This window comes from Nannospalax galili, unplaced genomic scaffold (genome assembly GCF_000622305.1).
Source record: "Nannospalax galili isolate Female #2095 unplaced genomic scaffold, S.galili_v1.0 scaffold46, whole genome shotgun sequence".
Classification (NCBI taxonomy): Eukaryota; Metazoa; Chordata; class Mammalia; order Rodentia; family Spalacidae; genus Nannospalax; species Nannospalax galili.
This window is the reverse complement of record NW_008355790.1, coordinates 2,052,616-2,070,057: the sequence shown is the minus strand read 5'-3', so window position 1 is coordinate 2,070,057 and position 17,442 is coordinate 2,052,616. Positions and strand designations below refer to the sequence as shown.

Below are 17,442 nucleotides of genomic sequence, written 5' to 3'. Positions count from 1 at the left end.
ATATACACAGATGATTTCTATGTTTCAAAACTATTTTCAGCCTTGTGACCAAGCTATTAAAAGAATGGACGCTGTCTGACTTAGAGTGGTAGAGTGTGAGCCCTTGTTTCATTGCGGTGGAGTTTTGTGCAAAGTCCCTCGGCTCATTTCCTATTACTTCCTTTCCTGTGTACCAGACTTTAAAGGAATTATTCATCAATAGGTTTATAAAGTAGAATTGTTTTTGTTATCTCTCCAGTGCACACTTATTTTTTTTTTAGACTAGTGTATATATACATTGTAAGATTCAGTTTGGGGCTTTGATATATATTAATATCCATTTAATTTTCTTCATTGTAGTTGGCTCCTTAACTTTTCTCTGTAAACTGTAGGCAATCATCATTTTTATTACCACAGTACTTAGTGTTCTGCACCCAGGACTAATCAGAGAGCGCTGGTAGAGGAAATTATGGCAATATTTAACATTTGTTGAGCACTTTTCTTATGTATGGCATCATCCTAAGCTGTTGATGTGAATCCTTTAGTAGTAGTCCTAAAAGCTCACTGCAATGGGTACTGTTTTCATCTCCATTTATAGAGAAGCAAAGGCACCGTGAGGCAAAGTAATTTGTCCAGAGTCGCACAGCTAATAAAGTAGAAGCAGGATTTGGTTCCAGAATGTAATCTTCACTGTTCCACACTTTCTTTCAAATACAATCCTATAATCTCCCACTAGACCTCTGGTATTCAGTTTAAAGCTTATGTACACTAATTTATTTGTTCATCTTAGATATAGTATCTTGGGGAATATAAAAGAAGGAGATCTAATTAAAACAGCCAATTATGGATCTCCTGGCATTTATATGTCACTTCTTTTGGGAAGCTGAAAGACATGTTGAAATTTAGGCTGGTCTGTTTTACCAGTTGGGGAACTTGTTCTGAGATCTCTTGGAAGAAACAACACCTTATGGCCCTTAGGTGGTTTGGGCTTGTTTGCACGTCTTCATTCATATCTCCATTAGTCTTGATAATGAGAGTTGAGTGTGTTTGATGAGGTGGAAGAGAACAAAGATCTAATTTCAGAAACAAAAGCTAACAATTATACCACTTACTTGAACATTTATGGCAAGAATTCTTTGTGAGTAAAGTCCTTTTAATATTAATGAAAACATTTTTATACAAGATAATGGAGAAATGGAACAGAACTAAATGACTAAAGTATTGCTAGAAAAAAATGAAATTTGACTTGTGGGAGAAGACCTGGACTATTAGACTGTGGGTTTAATGCCTTTCATTGACCAGCCAGCCATAGCACTAGTGGCTGGCCTTTAGGAAGTCTGGAGAAGCGTCTGCCCCCCTGGAGTAAGCATGACATCTTTCTCTTCTGACAGAATTCGGCCTAGGGAACCACCAATACAGGACCATGGAAGTCCACGAACTGTTCCGGTATTTTCGAATACCAGAGTTGATTGACATCCGGCAGTACGTGCGCACCCTTCCAACCAACACACTCATGGGCTTTGGAGCTTTTGCGGCACTCACCACTTTCTGGTACGCCACGAGGCCCAAAGCCCTGAAGCCACCATGTGACCTCTCCATGCAGTCAGTGGAAGTAGCGGTAAGTGGTGCCTAGCCTGCCTGTGGGCTTTCTCTCTGTTTCCTGATTAGTTTAGCTTTGCTGAAGTGATTGGTTTGTGAGGACATTTTATAAACAGAAGTGTGGTCAACAAACAAGTTACTGATGGTAGTAAACAGATGTAGAGGCAAAATACAGGGCACAGGAACAGATAACGTGAGGTAGGTTGGTTGTCTCTCCACAGTCATGCTGAAAATCATTCCAAAAATTACACTCAGCTTCCCTGTGCTAGGCTCCATGGTAGGAATAGAAAATTTACCAGGAGAAAAAGACAACAGAGTCCCTGTCCATCATGGAGGAGAGTCATCAGATGCTACAGAAGAATTCAATTTACCAGGAGAAAAAGACAACAGAGTCCCTGTCCATCATGGAGGAGAGTCATCAGATGTTACAGAAGAATTCAATTTGTGGCACATCTGATCCTTAGAACTCATCCTCACATTGTTAAATGGGACTCTGGGATTTCACACAGGATAAGGCTAGCATGGGCACCTAACAGAGTATCATGGCTGCAGCATTTAAGATAAGGCATGAAGAAATAAAAACACCCGGGAGCTATTTATGCTTGAATTGTGGGTACTCTGTTGCTTATGGCTTGGGGAAACTGAAGGTTGTGAAATATCCATGGACACGAAGGCTGAGTGCATGTGGTTAGGGATAATGAGTGGATGGCATAGGCGGTCCCCAGACCCTTCCAGGAAGAATCTTCCTTAGAACCCCTGCCTTACCTTCCTTTCCTTTTTTACAAATATTTTATTTATTATTTTTACTTTATGTATATGAGTATATTGCCTGCATGTGTGTAAGTGCATCCATGTCATGCAGTACCAACAGAGGTCAGACAAAGGCATCAGATCCCCTGGAACTGAAGGTACGAATTGTTGTTAGCCACCATGTGGGTACTGGGGAATCCCCAGTCCTCTGCAAGAGCAGTCAGTACTCTTAATCGCTGAGCCATCTCTCTAGACCCCGTTCCTCCTTTTTAAAATTTTTTATTTTATTTTATATGTACGAGTGTATTTATTTTATGTATGTATGTAAGTGTACCCATGTCATGCAATGCCTGTGGAGGTCAGAAGAGGGCTTCAGATCCCTTGAACTAGAGTTATGGACCAGGGAACTGAACCCGGGTCTTCTGCAGGAGCAGCCAGTGCTTTTAACCCTGAGCCATCTCTCCAGCCCCCTTCCTTTCCTTCTTAATCACTTTCCAAAATTCACAAAAAACACAATCAACTGAAAATAGTCACGTGCTCTTGGTACTTTGACTCCTTCTCTACTCTCTGCTTTGTTGTTGCTTGTTTCTGCTGCTTAGGTCAGAATTCATGTTCGGTATTTATTCCTTTCAACACAGAAAGAGGTTGTGAAACACAGAACTGTTTAATTTGATGCTTTTAAATGGAGAAGTTAAAGGGTCCCCCAACTTTTCCCTAGATAGAGAGTATACTAGCAGATGTGTACGGCCTTCCACAGAAAGCCTTGACTTGATCAATGGGGTTTTAGTTCTTTGTTTTATTTTAAACAAGTTCTTAGATTCACTAATATGAAATTCTTAAAATATACCAAAGATGTGTCAGTCTAATTCATGTCATATATAAATAGAGAATGAGTGAGCCATTGCCGAGAAAACCAAGCCTTACACTTTATTTCTACTGTGAAGATAAAGGTCCTAGGTCATCACACACTAGTATGGGGAATCTGGCTTTTTCTTCTGAGTTGCTGTGACTTTTGGGCATCTCTTCTGCATAGCACCTGGTGTACTGAGTAGCATTGCTGTCACTGTCAAAGGGTAGTTGGCAAGGACAGAGCTTAGACACTAATAATCTAGCAGCAACTGTTGGAAATGCCTAATTCTCATTAGACAAGAAACTGTCGGGGATCTTATAATGTGATTATATTTATGTTCCATCTTAGCATGAAGTGATTGCACCTTATTAACATAATTATATGTGTTTTCTGAAGAACAGTTTAAAACTACAGATAAACAGAAAGAAAGCTAAAACCCTATGCTTTTACTACCCAGTATATATAAGTTCTGATTTTTCTCTTTGTATTTAGCTCTGAGTTTCAGAATTCAGAGATCTTAGGAATAATGAACTTGTTTTGCTTTTTAAAAACTAAAATATAAAAATTTAAGTTTAAACATGGTCTGGAGTTTGGGAGCTCAATATAGATGCTTTGATATAGTTGTTCTATGGACCTCTATTGGCAGGAAAGAGGAACTCCATTATTTTCTAAAGTATTGGTGATAACCCTGTATACCTGGTACCACTTTAGGGGCTGACCATCAGGGGGAAACACTGTTGCATTATTCCTACTTTGAAAGCAAGTAAGCATCACCTGCCAGTTCTGTCCTTACCCAGCTTCCCCCAGCCCACACAGGTTCTATGACTTCCTCTTCCCATCAACTTTACATGGATGTTAAAATGGAACAGTCCACACTTTTATTTGGGCACTTCTCATTCCTACTTACCCTAGCTGTTTTCCAGCTCTGCTTTTTTTACAGCAGCAACACAAAGCTTCAGTATAAGTTAAATCTTAACGTTTCCTCTAACCACTCAGAGCCATAGAGAGAATGTGAGCATACCTGCTGTAGACCTGTGCAGGAGAGCCACTCAGGCAGGTGGCTGGGCTTGGGACCAGAATCCAAAGGCCTGAATGAATGTTTGAGAAGGGTTTAATCGAGGGCCCTAGTTCAAGAGCCTTGTCCTTTTCGGGGTGGATGTGTTGCATTCACCCATCAGCAGTGAATTTCATGAAGGCCAGCCTCTTGGAGCCAGGAGGAACACCCACCTGCTGAGTATTTGTGCTGCTGTTGCTCCATAACTTTGAACAAACCCAGAAGCAGGTTTTGTGGGGTTTATTTGTTTGTTTTAAACCACTTTCATACTTAATATACAAGATTTCCCATTTTCTTCCTGGGTCCTTGCTTGCTGTCTGAGATTGAGTTCCCCAAGATGTTGCTCAGTGCAGTGACTTGAAACCTTTGGGGACTAGTTAGAGTCCAGGTCCTTGGGGCTGTAGTTAAGGGAAGCATCAAGGCCTGTTGGGGCTGAGAAGGACTTGGAAGACAGACCAGAGAGCCCTGGGTACATTCACCTGACTCTTTGGACTTTCACATTCTATGTCTGAAAAGCAGAATGACAGTACCATCCCCATTCAGCCAAGAAGACTACATAGACACATGACTGCCTGGCTCATGATATGTTCAGTATTAGTTTTCTTCCTCCTGAAAAATCTTTTCCTGGGACTGGAGAGATGACTCAGTGGTTCTTGCTGAGAACCTGGGTTCGATTCCCAGCACCCAGTTTCAGGAGCTCTTAAACACCCTCTTCTGGCCTTTATGGATATTGCACAGCACAGGTACACTTACATACATGCAGGCAATACACTCATACACAAAAAAATAAAAATAAATAAAATATTTAAAAAAATTTTTTTCTTTTAGCCAGGCACAGTGGCACACATCTTTAATCCCATCACTCAGGAGGCAGAGGCAGGTGTATCGCTGAGTTCAAGGCCAGCCTGGTCTACATAGTGAGTTCTAGGTCACCTGGGACTACAGGGAAGCTCTGTCTCAAAAAGACCAAAAAAAAAAAAAACCGAGAAAAAACTTTTCCCTTAACCCTCATATTTTGTCCCTCAGGGAACTGAACCCAAAGAGTCAAAGTTCTGCCACAAAGTTGGAGGAAGATCTGGGCATTGTGCTACCTTCATTATAGTAGTCAAAGTTGTACGTTACCACTAGGGCTCTGGGGAGGAGAACAATTTAGGAAAATAAAGAGGGTTAGATGGACCCAGGTAAATCTGAAGAATCAATGGCCAGAGCCTTGGGCAGGCTTTTCTGAAAATGAATACATAGGCACACAAGTTTGAAGGTAATGATAGAAATAGAAGAAAGAGGGGGAAGTATAAGAAACAGAACAGCAAAGCATGGTGGCACAGGCCTGTCATTTCAGCACTCAGGAGACTGAAAGAGGAGGATCACAAGTTCGAGGGCAGCCTGGGCTACATAGCAAGATCCTGTTTCAACAAAACAAACAGGCAGAGAAAGATAAGCAAGGGAGGCTAAGTTCTTGCATAGGTTGGCTGTAGAATCAGAAACTATCAAGCATCAGATAGTTGAAAGGACAGTTGGGAAGGGAGAGAAAGGCTTAGAGCTATGAAACTTGAGCAGTTCTGCACTTCCTGAATCTTCTGAGCCAGGTTGGACACAGATGTGGCTGAAGTGGAACTTGGTACTGCTGGGGGCGTAGGCCCAGCTCTGAGGCTCAAAGGATTCAAGGACATAAACTGCTATGAAGTACAGAGGCAGTAGAAAGAAAAGGTGAGAGGTGTGAGGTTGGCAGGAAGGTAATTTACCACCAGATTAGATTAGAAAGGTTTGTTATGACTGCTGCTAGGTCAGAAAGTGCTTCAGTGAAAATTCATGTGTGTCTGTTTTCTCCAGCCATTGGAGAAGGTAATAAATTGTAACAAAAAGTAAGTCCTTAGCCTTTCTAAAATTTTTAGACTATTAAAACTTAGGGTAAATTTTACTTCCAGTGACTAAACCACTTAGTAAATAGCAGATTTAGTGTCTAGAGTTGTTACTAGATGTGGTTTCAAGTTTGGATTCATAGCTTCTAATATGCAGAACTAGCTTCTTGTGTCTAACTCATCTTGGTTCCAGGTTGGATGACATTCAGTATACAAGCTAGCCAGTGACTCTTATAATTGAGACTTACACATTCATATGTTGGGATATATGCTAGCAACTCACCTTAGCACTTTAACCATATGCTGCAGAACATCTAAAATAGAGGATGTGAAGCTTTGGATGTAATCCTCCACAAGTCAGAGAATAGTTGTCAGATAATCATCCATTCAGCAAGTGCTTGAATGTCTGCTACGTGCCATACACAATATGGGAGCAGGATAGGCTTCTGCCCTTATGAAACTTACTGGCCAGTGAGAGCTGCTCAGGGCCCCTCCTCTCTGGGGTAAAGGACAAATACCATTTTTAAACCAAGACCTCATGTGTGCATTGCAACAAGGACCAGCAGTTTTAGTTCATATTTAGATGTATGTGAGGAGCATGTTACAGAGTAGGATTTTTCCCATGTGATTGGTGGAAGCATGCCTTTTCATATGCTCAGCCTTTACCCATGTAGGTATGTAGAGGCCCTCTTGCAAACTGGCATAAGCAATTTGTGCAAGACAAGAGAGCAGGACATTGACTCATCCATTTTTGTGAAGACTCATACCAGACTTATGATAAAACAAGTGCAGACCTGTAAGGATAATAATGGCAAAATTCCAAAGAATGGCAGTGTCTTTTTGGACTTGAAAGCCTATAGCCAGCTGTGAGCTGGAGAGCTTTGGTTGAAGCAGGCAGCATCAAGTATTGCTGAGAGATAGACATTTAAGGACAAGCTCAAGCTGAAGCTGCTGTCCCTGATACAAGTCTGAAGGTGTGCAGAGATGTCAGATGTTATATGATGAAGGCTTTAGAGCAATGATTTTTTTTTTTTTGGTCTTTTTGAGACAGGGTCTTCCTGTACCCAGCTGTCTCCTGGAGCTCATTATGGAGACCAGGCTGGCCTTGAACTCAGTATTCTTGTAAGTGAAAAAAATACAAATTTTTTCTTTAGTTTTTGTTTTTAAGGGATATCATGAAATAGTTTGATTTTTACAGAACTCACAGAGATCCACCTGCCTCTGCCTCCCAAGTGCTGTGACTACAGGAGTGCACTACCACGCCCGACTTCGACCAGTGATTTTTTCAAAAATATTTTTAAAATATGCATGTATTGCCTACATGTAGGTAAGTGCACCCATTTCATGCAATGCCCACGGAGGTCAGAAGAGGCCATCGGATCCCCTGGAACTGGAGTTACGGACAGTTGTTAGCTGCCATATGGGTGCTGGGATTCAAACCCGGGTCTTCTGCAAGAACAACCAGTGTTCTTAACCACTGAGCCATCTCTCCAGCCCTCAGATCAATGATTTTTAACCAAGGAGGAAGAAGCAGGTGAATACTGAGAGAAAAGGAGAATGTTTACAAGTGTGCCATAATAAACATTGCTCTGCGGTCATTTGTAGATGTAAAACTAATCCTCACCTCTGGGAGGTGTTGGAACCGAGAGCAATCAGCAAATATGTAGGGCTGGAAGAAGAGCCTCCTGGTCTAGTGGTACTCTGGTTTTGTGTCTGTCATCCTCATCCTGTGAATCCTGTTTTCAGGCAGTTACTTTCATTGACTTATCGATTGTCACTGCAAGGTCCTGATCGCTGTTCCCCAGTGGGCTGGTCTTCTCTGGTCTTGATTGCAAAATAGCTGCACATGGTTAAATAAAGATAAACAAAAATTTACCCCTCTCCCTCCATTTTTACCCAGAGAATTCTTTTCCTGAAAAGTGTTCCAGCACTTGAGAGACTTTGGCAAGTAATCCTTGCAGTTAGGATAGACAGAGCAGATGAAAGGGAAAGAGAGCATACTTAGAGTGTTTCTGTGCAAAGAGGTTTTATTGGAAGTTTGTGGGTATCAGTGCTTTCATGACTTTTAGTAATTTTAGTACTTCTAAAAATTAACAGGATTCCTAATAAGTTATGAAAACCTTTCTATTTTCTATTTTGTTTTCTTTGTATAGCTCACCTTTTTGGAAATAATGTAAGGTGTTTGTATGATCTGTCTGATGACTTAGACTAGGAATTTGAATTGGGTGGAAGGAGGAAGTGTCAGGCTGGCAGTGAGCAGTAGCAGTGGGGTCGGGGCTCTGCAGGTGAGGGCTGGAATTAGAGACAGAAATTCTGGTCTTCATGCCAATGCCAGGCCACAGAAGGATTAAATAGGCATCTTCAGAATTTGAGGAAAGAGGTTGATTATTAGTTTTTAAAAATGTTGCTGGGGTCTCCATAACCAAGAAGAAAAAGCAAGAGTTGGCTGCATAGGAATTTGATAAAACAGGTCTGAAACACAATGTGATTTTGTACAAATGATGCCACCTGTCACAGGCCTCATTAAACAAGAGACATATGTACACTTAAGTGTCAGAAATGCATTCTGTAATATTTACCTAAGTTTGAAAATAGCATCCCCAAAATGAGGCTAACTGGTGCCAAATGAAAAATAACAGTTGTCCGCTCTTAGTGCTTCCTGGCAAAAATCACTGCACACCAGTGTCCAAAGGGGCATGACAGAGGGTAGATCATGGAACTGTGGTCCTGTTAGGCCGGGTAGAGGTGAATGCTTGGCTCTTACATGGCTGGCAGGACAGTCTTCTTTTTCAGAACAATGTGTGCTTGTGCGAATTTGGATTTTGTCACTTCAAAATGTTTTTCCTCTTTTATCTTCTGGTTTGCTGATTTTTTCTTCTTTGATTTTGTCAAGTACTACCAACTGCCTGCTCCTCTTACACAAATCCCCTGGTTGGGATAGTGGGCAGCACAGGAAATGAGAAAGTGAAGAATTAACTAAGGATGAAAAGCAAAAAAGGTTGTGAGGATTAGAGGACAGTGCTGATGAATCATAGCCAGAAGTGGAACACTGGCAATCTGGACCCTGTCTCCACAGCGTGCAGTGAAGGATATGTGGGTGCGTCTATAGCCTCTTTGCAAAACTCTTTACCAGGCTAGCTGACGGCACATGGAGCTGGTTTTGAAACTCTGCTCTGCTTTGTAGACAGGGAACTGAGAAGGGAAAGCATCCCCAAGTCTGTCCTCATCTACAAGGTGTCTGGTCTTAAGCAGCTCCATAAATACTCAGTTAGCTAGTGGAAATCCAGCACTCACTGTTGAGATGATGCTTCTGCTCCGTGTTTGCACTTGGTAGTAAAGAATCTTGCTGGGTATGGTGACATGGTGGTGCACACCTTTAGACCCCACACTTGGGAGGCCGAGGCAGGCAGGTCTTTGTGAGTTAGAGGCCAGGCTGGTCTACATAGTGAGTTCCAGGCCAACTGGAGCTACAGGGAAACCCTGTCTCAAAAAGACAAAAAAAAAAAAAGAAAAAGAATAAAGAATCTCGAGCTGTTATCAAGTTAAATAGTGTATGTGACTGTTGAGTCTCAGGGCTCAGTGTTGCCCTGTGACCTTTGCCCTTCACTGTACTGAGGCAACCCAGTCTTGTTTAAATTTCTTTGTCCATCATCATTCAGAAATTACTGGGTTGTGAGTTTGCTCCCACAGGCTAGCCTTTAAGAGACCTCTTTTGCCGTGTCAAGATCTCAACTGACTGAAAGCAGTTTCATGCCTCTTTCCGAAAGGAAGTGGGTGCTGGTGGACTGAGCAGGGAAGCACTGTCAAGAGTAAATGCTGGGGGTGAACTACACATGGACAGGAGCAGGAATGTAGTCACCTCAGTGCCAGGACTGTGGTTCTTCTTACTGCTGCCCTCCTTGGAGATGGATTGCATTGCAATCCAGTCGAGCCTTTGGCAGTCTATTTAAAAGTTAACTTGGCTTGTCCGGCCTTCAGTTTCTTCTTTTTCTGCTTTCCCCTGGTCTTCCCCTCTTTGCTCTCTCCCTTGTGCTATTTTTTATTTCTGTTCCACCTCCAGTCCCTCTCCTCAGAGGGAATAAGCAAAGTAATAATAGACATCACCCTAAGAAATCCCCAGGGACATAATTTGCGCTTCATTTAAATATTGGAGTAGTCAAAATAACTCACCACCATGAATTCCATCCAGTTGGTCTAATGTTGGCAAGAGTTCCAGTCTTGGAAACCACTGACACACAGATGTTCTGTTTTCCTGTCCTTTCATTTCCCCATTCCTGCCCTAAAGGGGAGTTTGAACTTTTATTTTCTAATTCAGCCTAATTCAACCTGAAGGTTTCTTTCCTAATTCAGCATGAAGGGAGACTGAGCTCAAATGAACCTTAGTATAGATGTTGGAAAATATACTGGTGACCAGGGATTTGACCATATTGCATTAGATTCACCCTCGTTTGTTTTAAACTGGGAAAATAATGTAACCACATCAAAGATCTTCCTGCCTGTAGTCTTGATTGTTCTTCTTAGTCTGCCTGTTCCTTGAGTGCAACTCAACCTCCCACCACACCCCCATCAGCAGATTATGTCAGAAGACCACACTTAAGATATTTTCCATCTCAGTAGCTGTTCTTAGAAGTAGCCACGTGGACTTGGATAACCCAGTAATTAAAGACTCTGTTTTGTAGCATATACAGGCACTATGGACTCCAGTTGTAGCTGGGCTTCTCAGCTTGTAGGGTACAGATCCCCTGGCTGTAGGTATAACTCAGATGATGATCCCCAGTGATCCCAATTCTTCTTGTTTGGGAAGAATGGGAACACTTCTACACATCAAAGATGATGATCCTTTAGGGGAATCTGTGATCATTTCCTAGAACAACAAATTTCAAGGCACCAGTCTTGTTGTCCAGTGTCCCTCCACTATTTCATTCACCCTCTTTTCCATATCACAGCCTCTCTCTTACCTTAATTTTACCCAGTTTCACCTGTGCCTTAAAATTAACATCTTTTTTTTTGCTTCATTTGCTTCATCTCCTTATTGCTTCATATCAAGCCTTTGCTAATTATTTTAATTGCTAATAATTAGAATAATAATAATAAATACCTTGTCCTTGGGTTATATTGTCAAGATGATGACTTTATTAGGGGTACAATTCATTCCTTTAGGTTTGGTTTGGTAGTTTTACCTCCAACTTTCTCCAAGTCTTGAAGGTTATATACCACCCAAAGCTTAAATCTAATTTAAAAATTATTTAGCAGACTAGAGAAAGGGCTCAGCAGTTAAGAGCATTTGCTACTCCTGCAGATGACTTGGGTTCAGTTCCCATCTCACATGGTGACTCAGGGCTGTCTATAACTCCAGTTACAGGGGATCCAGTATCCTCTTCTGGTCTCTGTAGGCACTATATACATGTGGTGCACATATACATGCAGGCCAAGCACTCATACACATAAAACTTCTTTAGAGAATTATTTTGCTAAAACTTTCTTACAAAATGATCCTCTAGAGTGAGTTTTGAACTAAGAATAGGAAAGTGGATTGATTAGTTGTCCTGTCTTGAAGCGATATGGCATCTATTATCTATTACCTGATGGGCCTTATGCTGCTCAAAGCATCACTGTTCTTGACTCCTCCCCACACCACTGTCTGAATCTGTACCTAAATAAATTGTTTTCTCTCTAGCTCCTCTTCACATCCTTTTCTACACACTGGTTATAGTCCTATCAGCCGTCTTTCTATGGTGCTACCCTGATGGTCACCACTTTCCTGCTTGGGACCTGTCCTTAGGATCATACTTCTCATACTTACTATAAGCCTAGTCCAGGGTCCTCTGACAATCTTGTTGAAACCCTGATTGCTGGATCACATCCTCAGGGTTTCTCATTCAGCCTTCATCATTCCCTTAACAAATGTCAGTTGTTCCCCAGATTATATTTTATAGACCTGGGCTCTAAAATAAGCCTTATTAAGCCCATGCTGCTTAGGTTCCAGGCCTGCTCTTGTCTATTCCTGTTGACTTCCCCTGTATTGTTTCCACTGGTCCCAGTGTTCTTTGGAGTCACTCTATTCCTCAAGGACAAATTGTAGTAGTTACTTCTGCTCTGCGCTGCTGTGACCACACTACCTGACAGAACAGCTTAAGGGGAAGAAAGTATGGCTTCCCAGTTTCAGCTGCTTGCCAGGTCGTAGTAGTTCTGTTCATGGTGGCAGGAGTATGTGACAGGCTATCTACATCCCAGCAGACAGGAAGCAGAGAGCCACGCAGAAACAGAGACCAGATATCACCTTAAAATGCTCATCTCCAGCGATCTACTTCTGTTTACTAGGCTCTGCCTTTTAAAGGTTTCACAGCCTCCCTCAATAGTGAGATCAGCTGGAAAACAAGTGCTGACATCATGAGCTCATGCTAACATTCCAGATTCAAACCATAACATTCTACCCCTGGATCCCAAAGGCTAATGGCCATCTCATAATACAAATTATATTATTTAGTCCAACTTTAAGAGTTTCCAAAGGCTTTTTTAATATTTTATTATTTTTTAATTTTATGTATATGAAGATATTGCCTGCATGCATGTAAGTGCACCTGTGTCATGCAATGCCTGTGGCGGTCAGAGGAGGGCATTGTATTCCCCTGGAACTGGAGTTAGGCTAACAATTGTTAGATGCCATGTGGATGCTGGGAATCAAACCCAGGTCCTCTGTAAGATCTGTCAGTGCTCTTTAACCACAAAGCCATCTCCCCAGCCCTGAGTCCTCAAAATCTTAACAGTTTCATCACTGTCCACAAGTCTGGGTCCAGAGTGTCTGTTGAGACCCAAAGTAATTTTTTAGCTATTACCTCCTAGAAAATATAAAGAACTGTATACATCCAATATACAATGGCACAGTAAACATCCCCATTCCACAAGGGAAGAATGGGGGCATAGAAAGGAGGGATGGGACCAAAGCAGGGCCAGAGCCAGGAGGGCAAACATTAAACCCTGTAGCTCCATGTCTAGCATCAGAGGCATGTGTTGGCATGATGTGCGCTCTATTGGCCTTGCTGTTTGTGGCTCACATAGCCTCTCTCTTGGGCTAGCTCCACTCAGTGCCTAAAACTTTACTTAGCCAACATTGTTATGCTCCTCGTATCTCCACCATCCTGAGACTGCAATTGTAACTTAGACTTCACCTTTATGCCTTCATCCATAGACCTCTCAGGGAATCTGGCCCCTGATATATGTTGCCTGAGTTTATAAGCTTTTCTTAAAAATCTTGGTGGAAGCCGGGTGTGGTGGTGCATGCCTTTTATCCCAGCCCTGGAGAGGCAGAGACAGGTGGATCTGTGAGTTCAAGGCCAGCCTGATCTATATAGCGAGTTCCAGGTCAGCTGGGGCTACAAAGAAACCTTGTCTCAAAAAGACCTCCCCCCGAAAAAAAAAATCTTGTGGAAGCAGCCATGACTCCATAATTCTTGCACCCTGCAAGACTGCAGCCTGCAAAACTAGAATCACATGTATAACACCAAGTTCCTGCTGCCAGTGTGAGTAGCAGGCCCCCTTTGACCATGGCTGCAGTGACCCATGAGAACCAGGGTGGCAGAACCTGGAAAAACACTTTACTAGGCAGCTCTATGCAAATAAAGCTGTCTCTTTTTAAGGAAAATCTTTCAAATGAGTTTTGGGGTTGAGACTCAGTTTTGTTTTTTGTTTTTTGTTTTTTTAAATTCAGTTCTTTATTGATATGCGTATTAGTCAGGGTTCTCCAAAGAAACAGAACCAGTAGAATGAATATATATGTATAGAGATTTATCAGCTTCGCTCACAGGATAGAGTTCAAGTAGTCCAACACTGGCTGCACCACACCAGAGAGGCTGAGAATCCGTAGTCGCTTAATCCACTGCGCTGGATGTCTCAGTAGTCCCAATCTGGTGCTGAAGGTCTAACAAATTCCAAAAGATCAGCTAGTCTTCAGTCTGCGGCAGCAAGACGAACTCACCAGCAAGACAGAAGGCAAGCAGCAAGAAGCCAGGCGTGCGCCTCTGCCTTGGCCTTTTATACAGGCTGCCATCAGAAGGTAACACCCATATTTAGGGTGTGTCTTCCAGCTTCAGATGATCCAATCAAGAAGATATCTCTCATTTCAGTTAATCCGAGATCCAGTCAAGTTGACACCCAGGATTAGCCATCACAGTATGTTTTCATTGTACATGGTACTGACTTTATTTTCATTTTATGTGTATGAGTATAATGCCTGCACGTGTGTAAGTGTACCCATGTCGTGCAATGCCCATGCATGTCAGAAGAGGGTGTTGGTTCCCCTGGAACTGGAGTGCTGGACTGTTGTTAGCTGCCATGTGGGTGGTGGAAGTTGAACCCAGGTCTTCTTGAAAGAGCAGTCAGTGCAGTTAACCACTGAGCCATCTCCCCAGCCCCACAGTACTGATTTTTAATTCAGGTATATAATATAGTTTAAGCTCTTTCTCTCCCATACCTCCCTTTCTCATCCCTTTCTCTCATCTTTTTTCTCTGAAACAGTTTTGTTTTTACTTTCATGTCATATATCCATATGTATGTATCTATATACAGTCTAGGATCCGGGAGGTTTTGATGGGTGGTCGCTCCAATTCTTGAAATGTTCTAAAGACCCCTTTCCTATTGTTACAGTCCAAACTGGTTGATTTTTCTTTAACACTGCTAATCTTTTTAACTTTGTGTACAACTTTAAATAAGCTCCTTTTTGTCCAAACTGCATTTTTCACATCTTTTTATTCCCAAGTCTCACAGTAAACCAGGCTAAAAAGTATCCAACAATAACCATACCACAACCTGAAGTCCATACTATCTTAACATTTTCTCCTCCAAATTAATTAGACCATTACTTTTTAGTTAGCCTCATTGAAAGTTTTTGGATGTGGGGAAAACATACATAAAATTCTTTGCCAGGATGTAACATAAATGAGCTCTCATCTAATTCCTAATAGTATCCTTCTTCCCATCTGAAACTTGATGAGCAGTCTTTACTGTCTATAATCCTATAGAAATTCTGATTTTCCAAACTTCCACCATAATCACTCATCGAGCTCTGGTATAGCATCTCCAGAGTCTTCCAGATTCCTCCCACAAATCTTTTCCAAAGACCTGAGAGCCACATGGCCCGGTTTAGTCACAGCTCTCTGGTGCTCCTCTTCTGTCTTACTTACTTTTGTGTTACAACTTACGGAAGGAAAGGTTTGTTTTGGCTCATGGTTTCAGAAAGCATCAGTCCATCATGGTAGAAAAGGCTTGAATGGAGCAGCCTAGTTCCATTAGGTTGGGGGTGGGAGGTGTGCTACCTTTTGTAGTATCACTGTGGCAGTGGAAATGTGTCAGAGATCATTTATATCATGACAGATAGGAAGCAGGGAGCCAGGGAGAAACAAGGGCTGGGTCTTACCTTCATAGGACTACACCTAGTGACCTACTCACCTTTTAAAGGTTCCATAGCCTTCCAAAATAGCACCACTGCCTAGGGAACAAGATTCAAAACATGTGACTGCAGGGGAACTTCAGATTCAAACCATAGCACGGGTCTTAGGCTCCATGCTCTGTGTGTCTTACTTGACTCCCAGCTGCTCCATTTACAGCTATGAGAACCTCTCTGTGCAATACGGAAATCATTTCCTTTAAAGAGATCCTATGGTATTGAGAAATACCACCAATGGCTCAATGTCACAGTGAGTGATATGGAAAGTACCATCCTGAGCAGAGTGTCATGAGGACTTTGTTGTGGACCATGAGATAGCTAGACTGCCTGTACTTCAAGGCTGTGAATTGAAGAGCGGATTGGGCAGGAGCCAGGAGGCAGTCATTTATGGCAGATGCCCTTTCTTGTACCCTGTTTACCTCCTCTTACCTCCTTTTTGCTCCTTCCTATTTCTCCAATCTTCTGTCCCCATCCCCTCTTCCTCTCCTTCGTTGTCCTGGGTCTTTTTGGTGGCTTCATGTTTGTGAAGGCTTCTCATCCTCACCACAAAGCCACAGGATTGCCTCTTCCTGGTTCCTGTGCTGATCAACCCTGACTGCTCTTTGACCCCTGCTTGCTGGGGTGGTTCCTGTTTTCTTTCCTCAAATCTTAAGCCAGAAGTGATCTCTTCCATTTCTTTGGACAGCTCTTTCTTATAGTGTCCATAGTTCTCCTCTCGTGGTCTGATTTCCCTCAAGAGTTTCCTGAGTATTGTAGACATGAAGGGCCTGCCTTTGAATTGTAAGATAACAAGGAGGCTTCAACCCAGCAGTTGACCTTTTATTGACCAGTGTGTAAAGAATGTCTTAATGGTTCCTGTGGCTACATGAACCTTTTGTAGTAGCACTGTGGCCACAGAGGGCTTAGTAGCTTATTCTGCTATTGCAGGAAGCTAGGAACTGTTGTCCTATTCCTGGTCAGGAGTCCCTGTATATCAAAGGTGTACTTAGGCCCCAGCAGATGGAGACAACTTAGAGGAAGGTGTTGAGTAACATCAGATGTGCATACCTATCCATCCAGGCTGCAAATCTACCTGAAAGGACCTGTGTCTATGTGTGTATATATATATATGTCTTTTTGAGGCAGGGTCTCTGTAGCCCCAGCTGGCCAGAAACTCACTATGTAGACCAGGCTGGCCTTGAACTCACAGAGATCTGCCTGCTTCTGCCTCCCGAGTAGCATATGTATTTATTTTATAGCTGATTTTGTTTGGTTTTTTGAGACAGGGTCTTCCTGTAGCCCCAGCTGGCCTGGAACTCACTATATAGACCTCTGTCTCATAGATATCCACCTGCCTTTGCCTCCTGAGTGCTGCTGGGATTAAAGGTATGCACCACCATACCCAGCCAGTTGATGATTTTTTTTTTTTTTTAACCATGAGATGCTGTCCAAGGAACTGAAGGTCCTAACAGATTCTATTGCAGTTGGTAATGAGAAAGGACTGTAGCAACAATCTCACAAAGCATAGGTGACATCACAGAAGTAAAACAGAGCAGTGTGTTGTTTCTACCTGAGGAGATTAGGATCTCCCTCCGTGCTGTTGATAGCAGGTGTGGTAGTGCCACTGTCCTATTGTCCTATTGTCCTCTCTCCTCTTTGGCTTTGTCTGGCAGGACAGGTACGTATCAGTCTGTGAGCCTTTTTTCTTTCTCCTCTGTTCCCTTTTCCCAAGATTCCTTTCACAGCCACCTTGCCTTAGCCTGCTTCTCTGAAATCTGCACATTCCTCCAGGTGACTTCCACTTCAGCAAATCCTGCACATCATTCATTCAACTGCTTCTATATGAACAGCAGGTTGTATTTATTTATTTTGTTTATTTTATTTATTTATTTATTTATTTATTTATTTATTTATTTATTTATTTATTTTT

At 42.2% G+C, this 17,442-nt stretch overlaps 1 protein-coding gene across 4 annotated transcripts in view; it reads left to right on the top strand.

Annotated features, from left to right (window-relative positions):
• Window positions 1–17,442, top strand: part of Acsl1 (acyl-CoA synthetase long chain family member 1) — a 71,479-nt gene that overhangs the window by 21,895 nt on the left and 32,142 nt on the right. For all 4 annotated transcript variants that reach the window (XM_008853578.3, XM_008853575.3, XM_008853577.3 and 1 more), the window contains one exon: window positions 1,371–1,597. In XM_008853578.3, coding sequence (XP_008851800.1) covers window positions 1,403–1,597 — 195 coding nt within the window. In that variant the 5' untranslated portion in view covers window positions 1,371–1,402. Of the gene's footprint in view, window positions 1–1,370; window positions 1,598–17,442 lie in introns of those variants that run through there.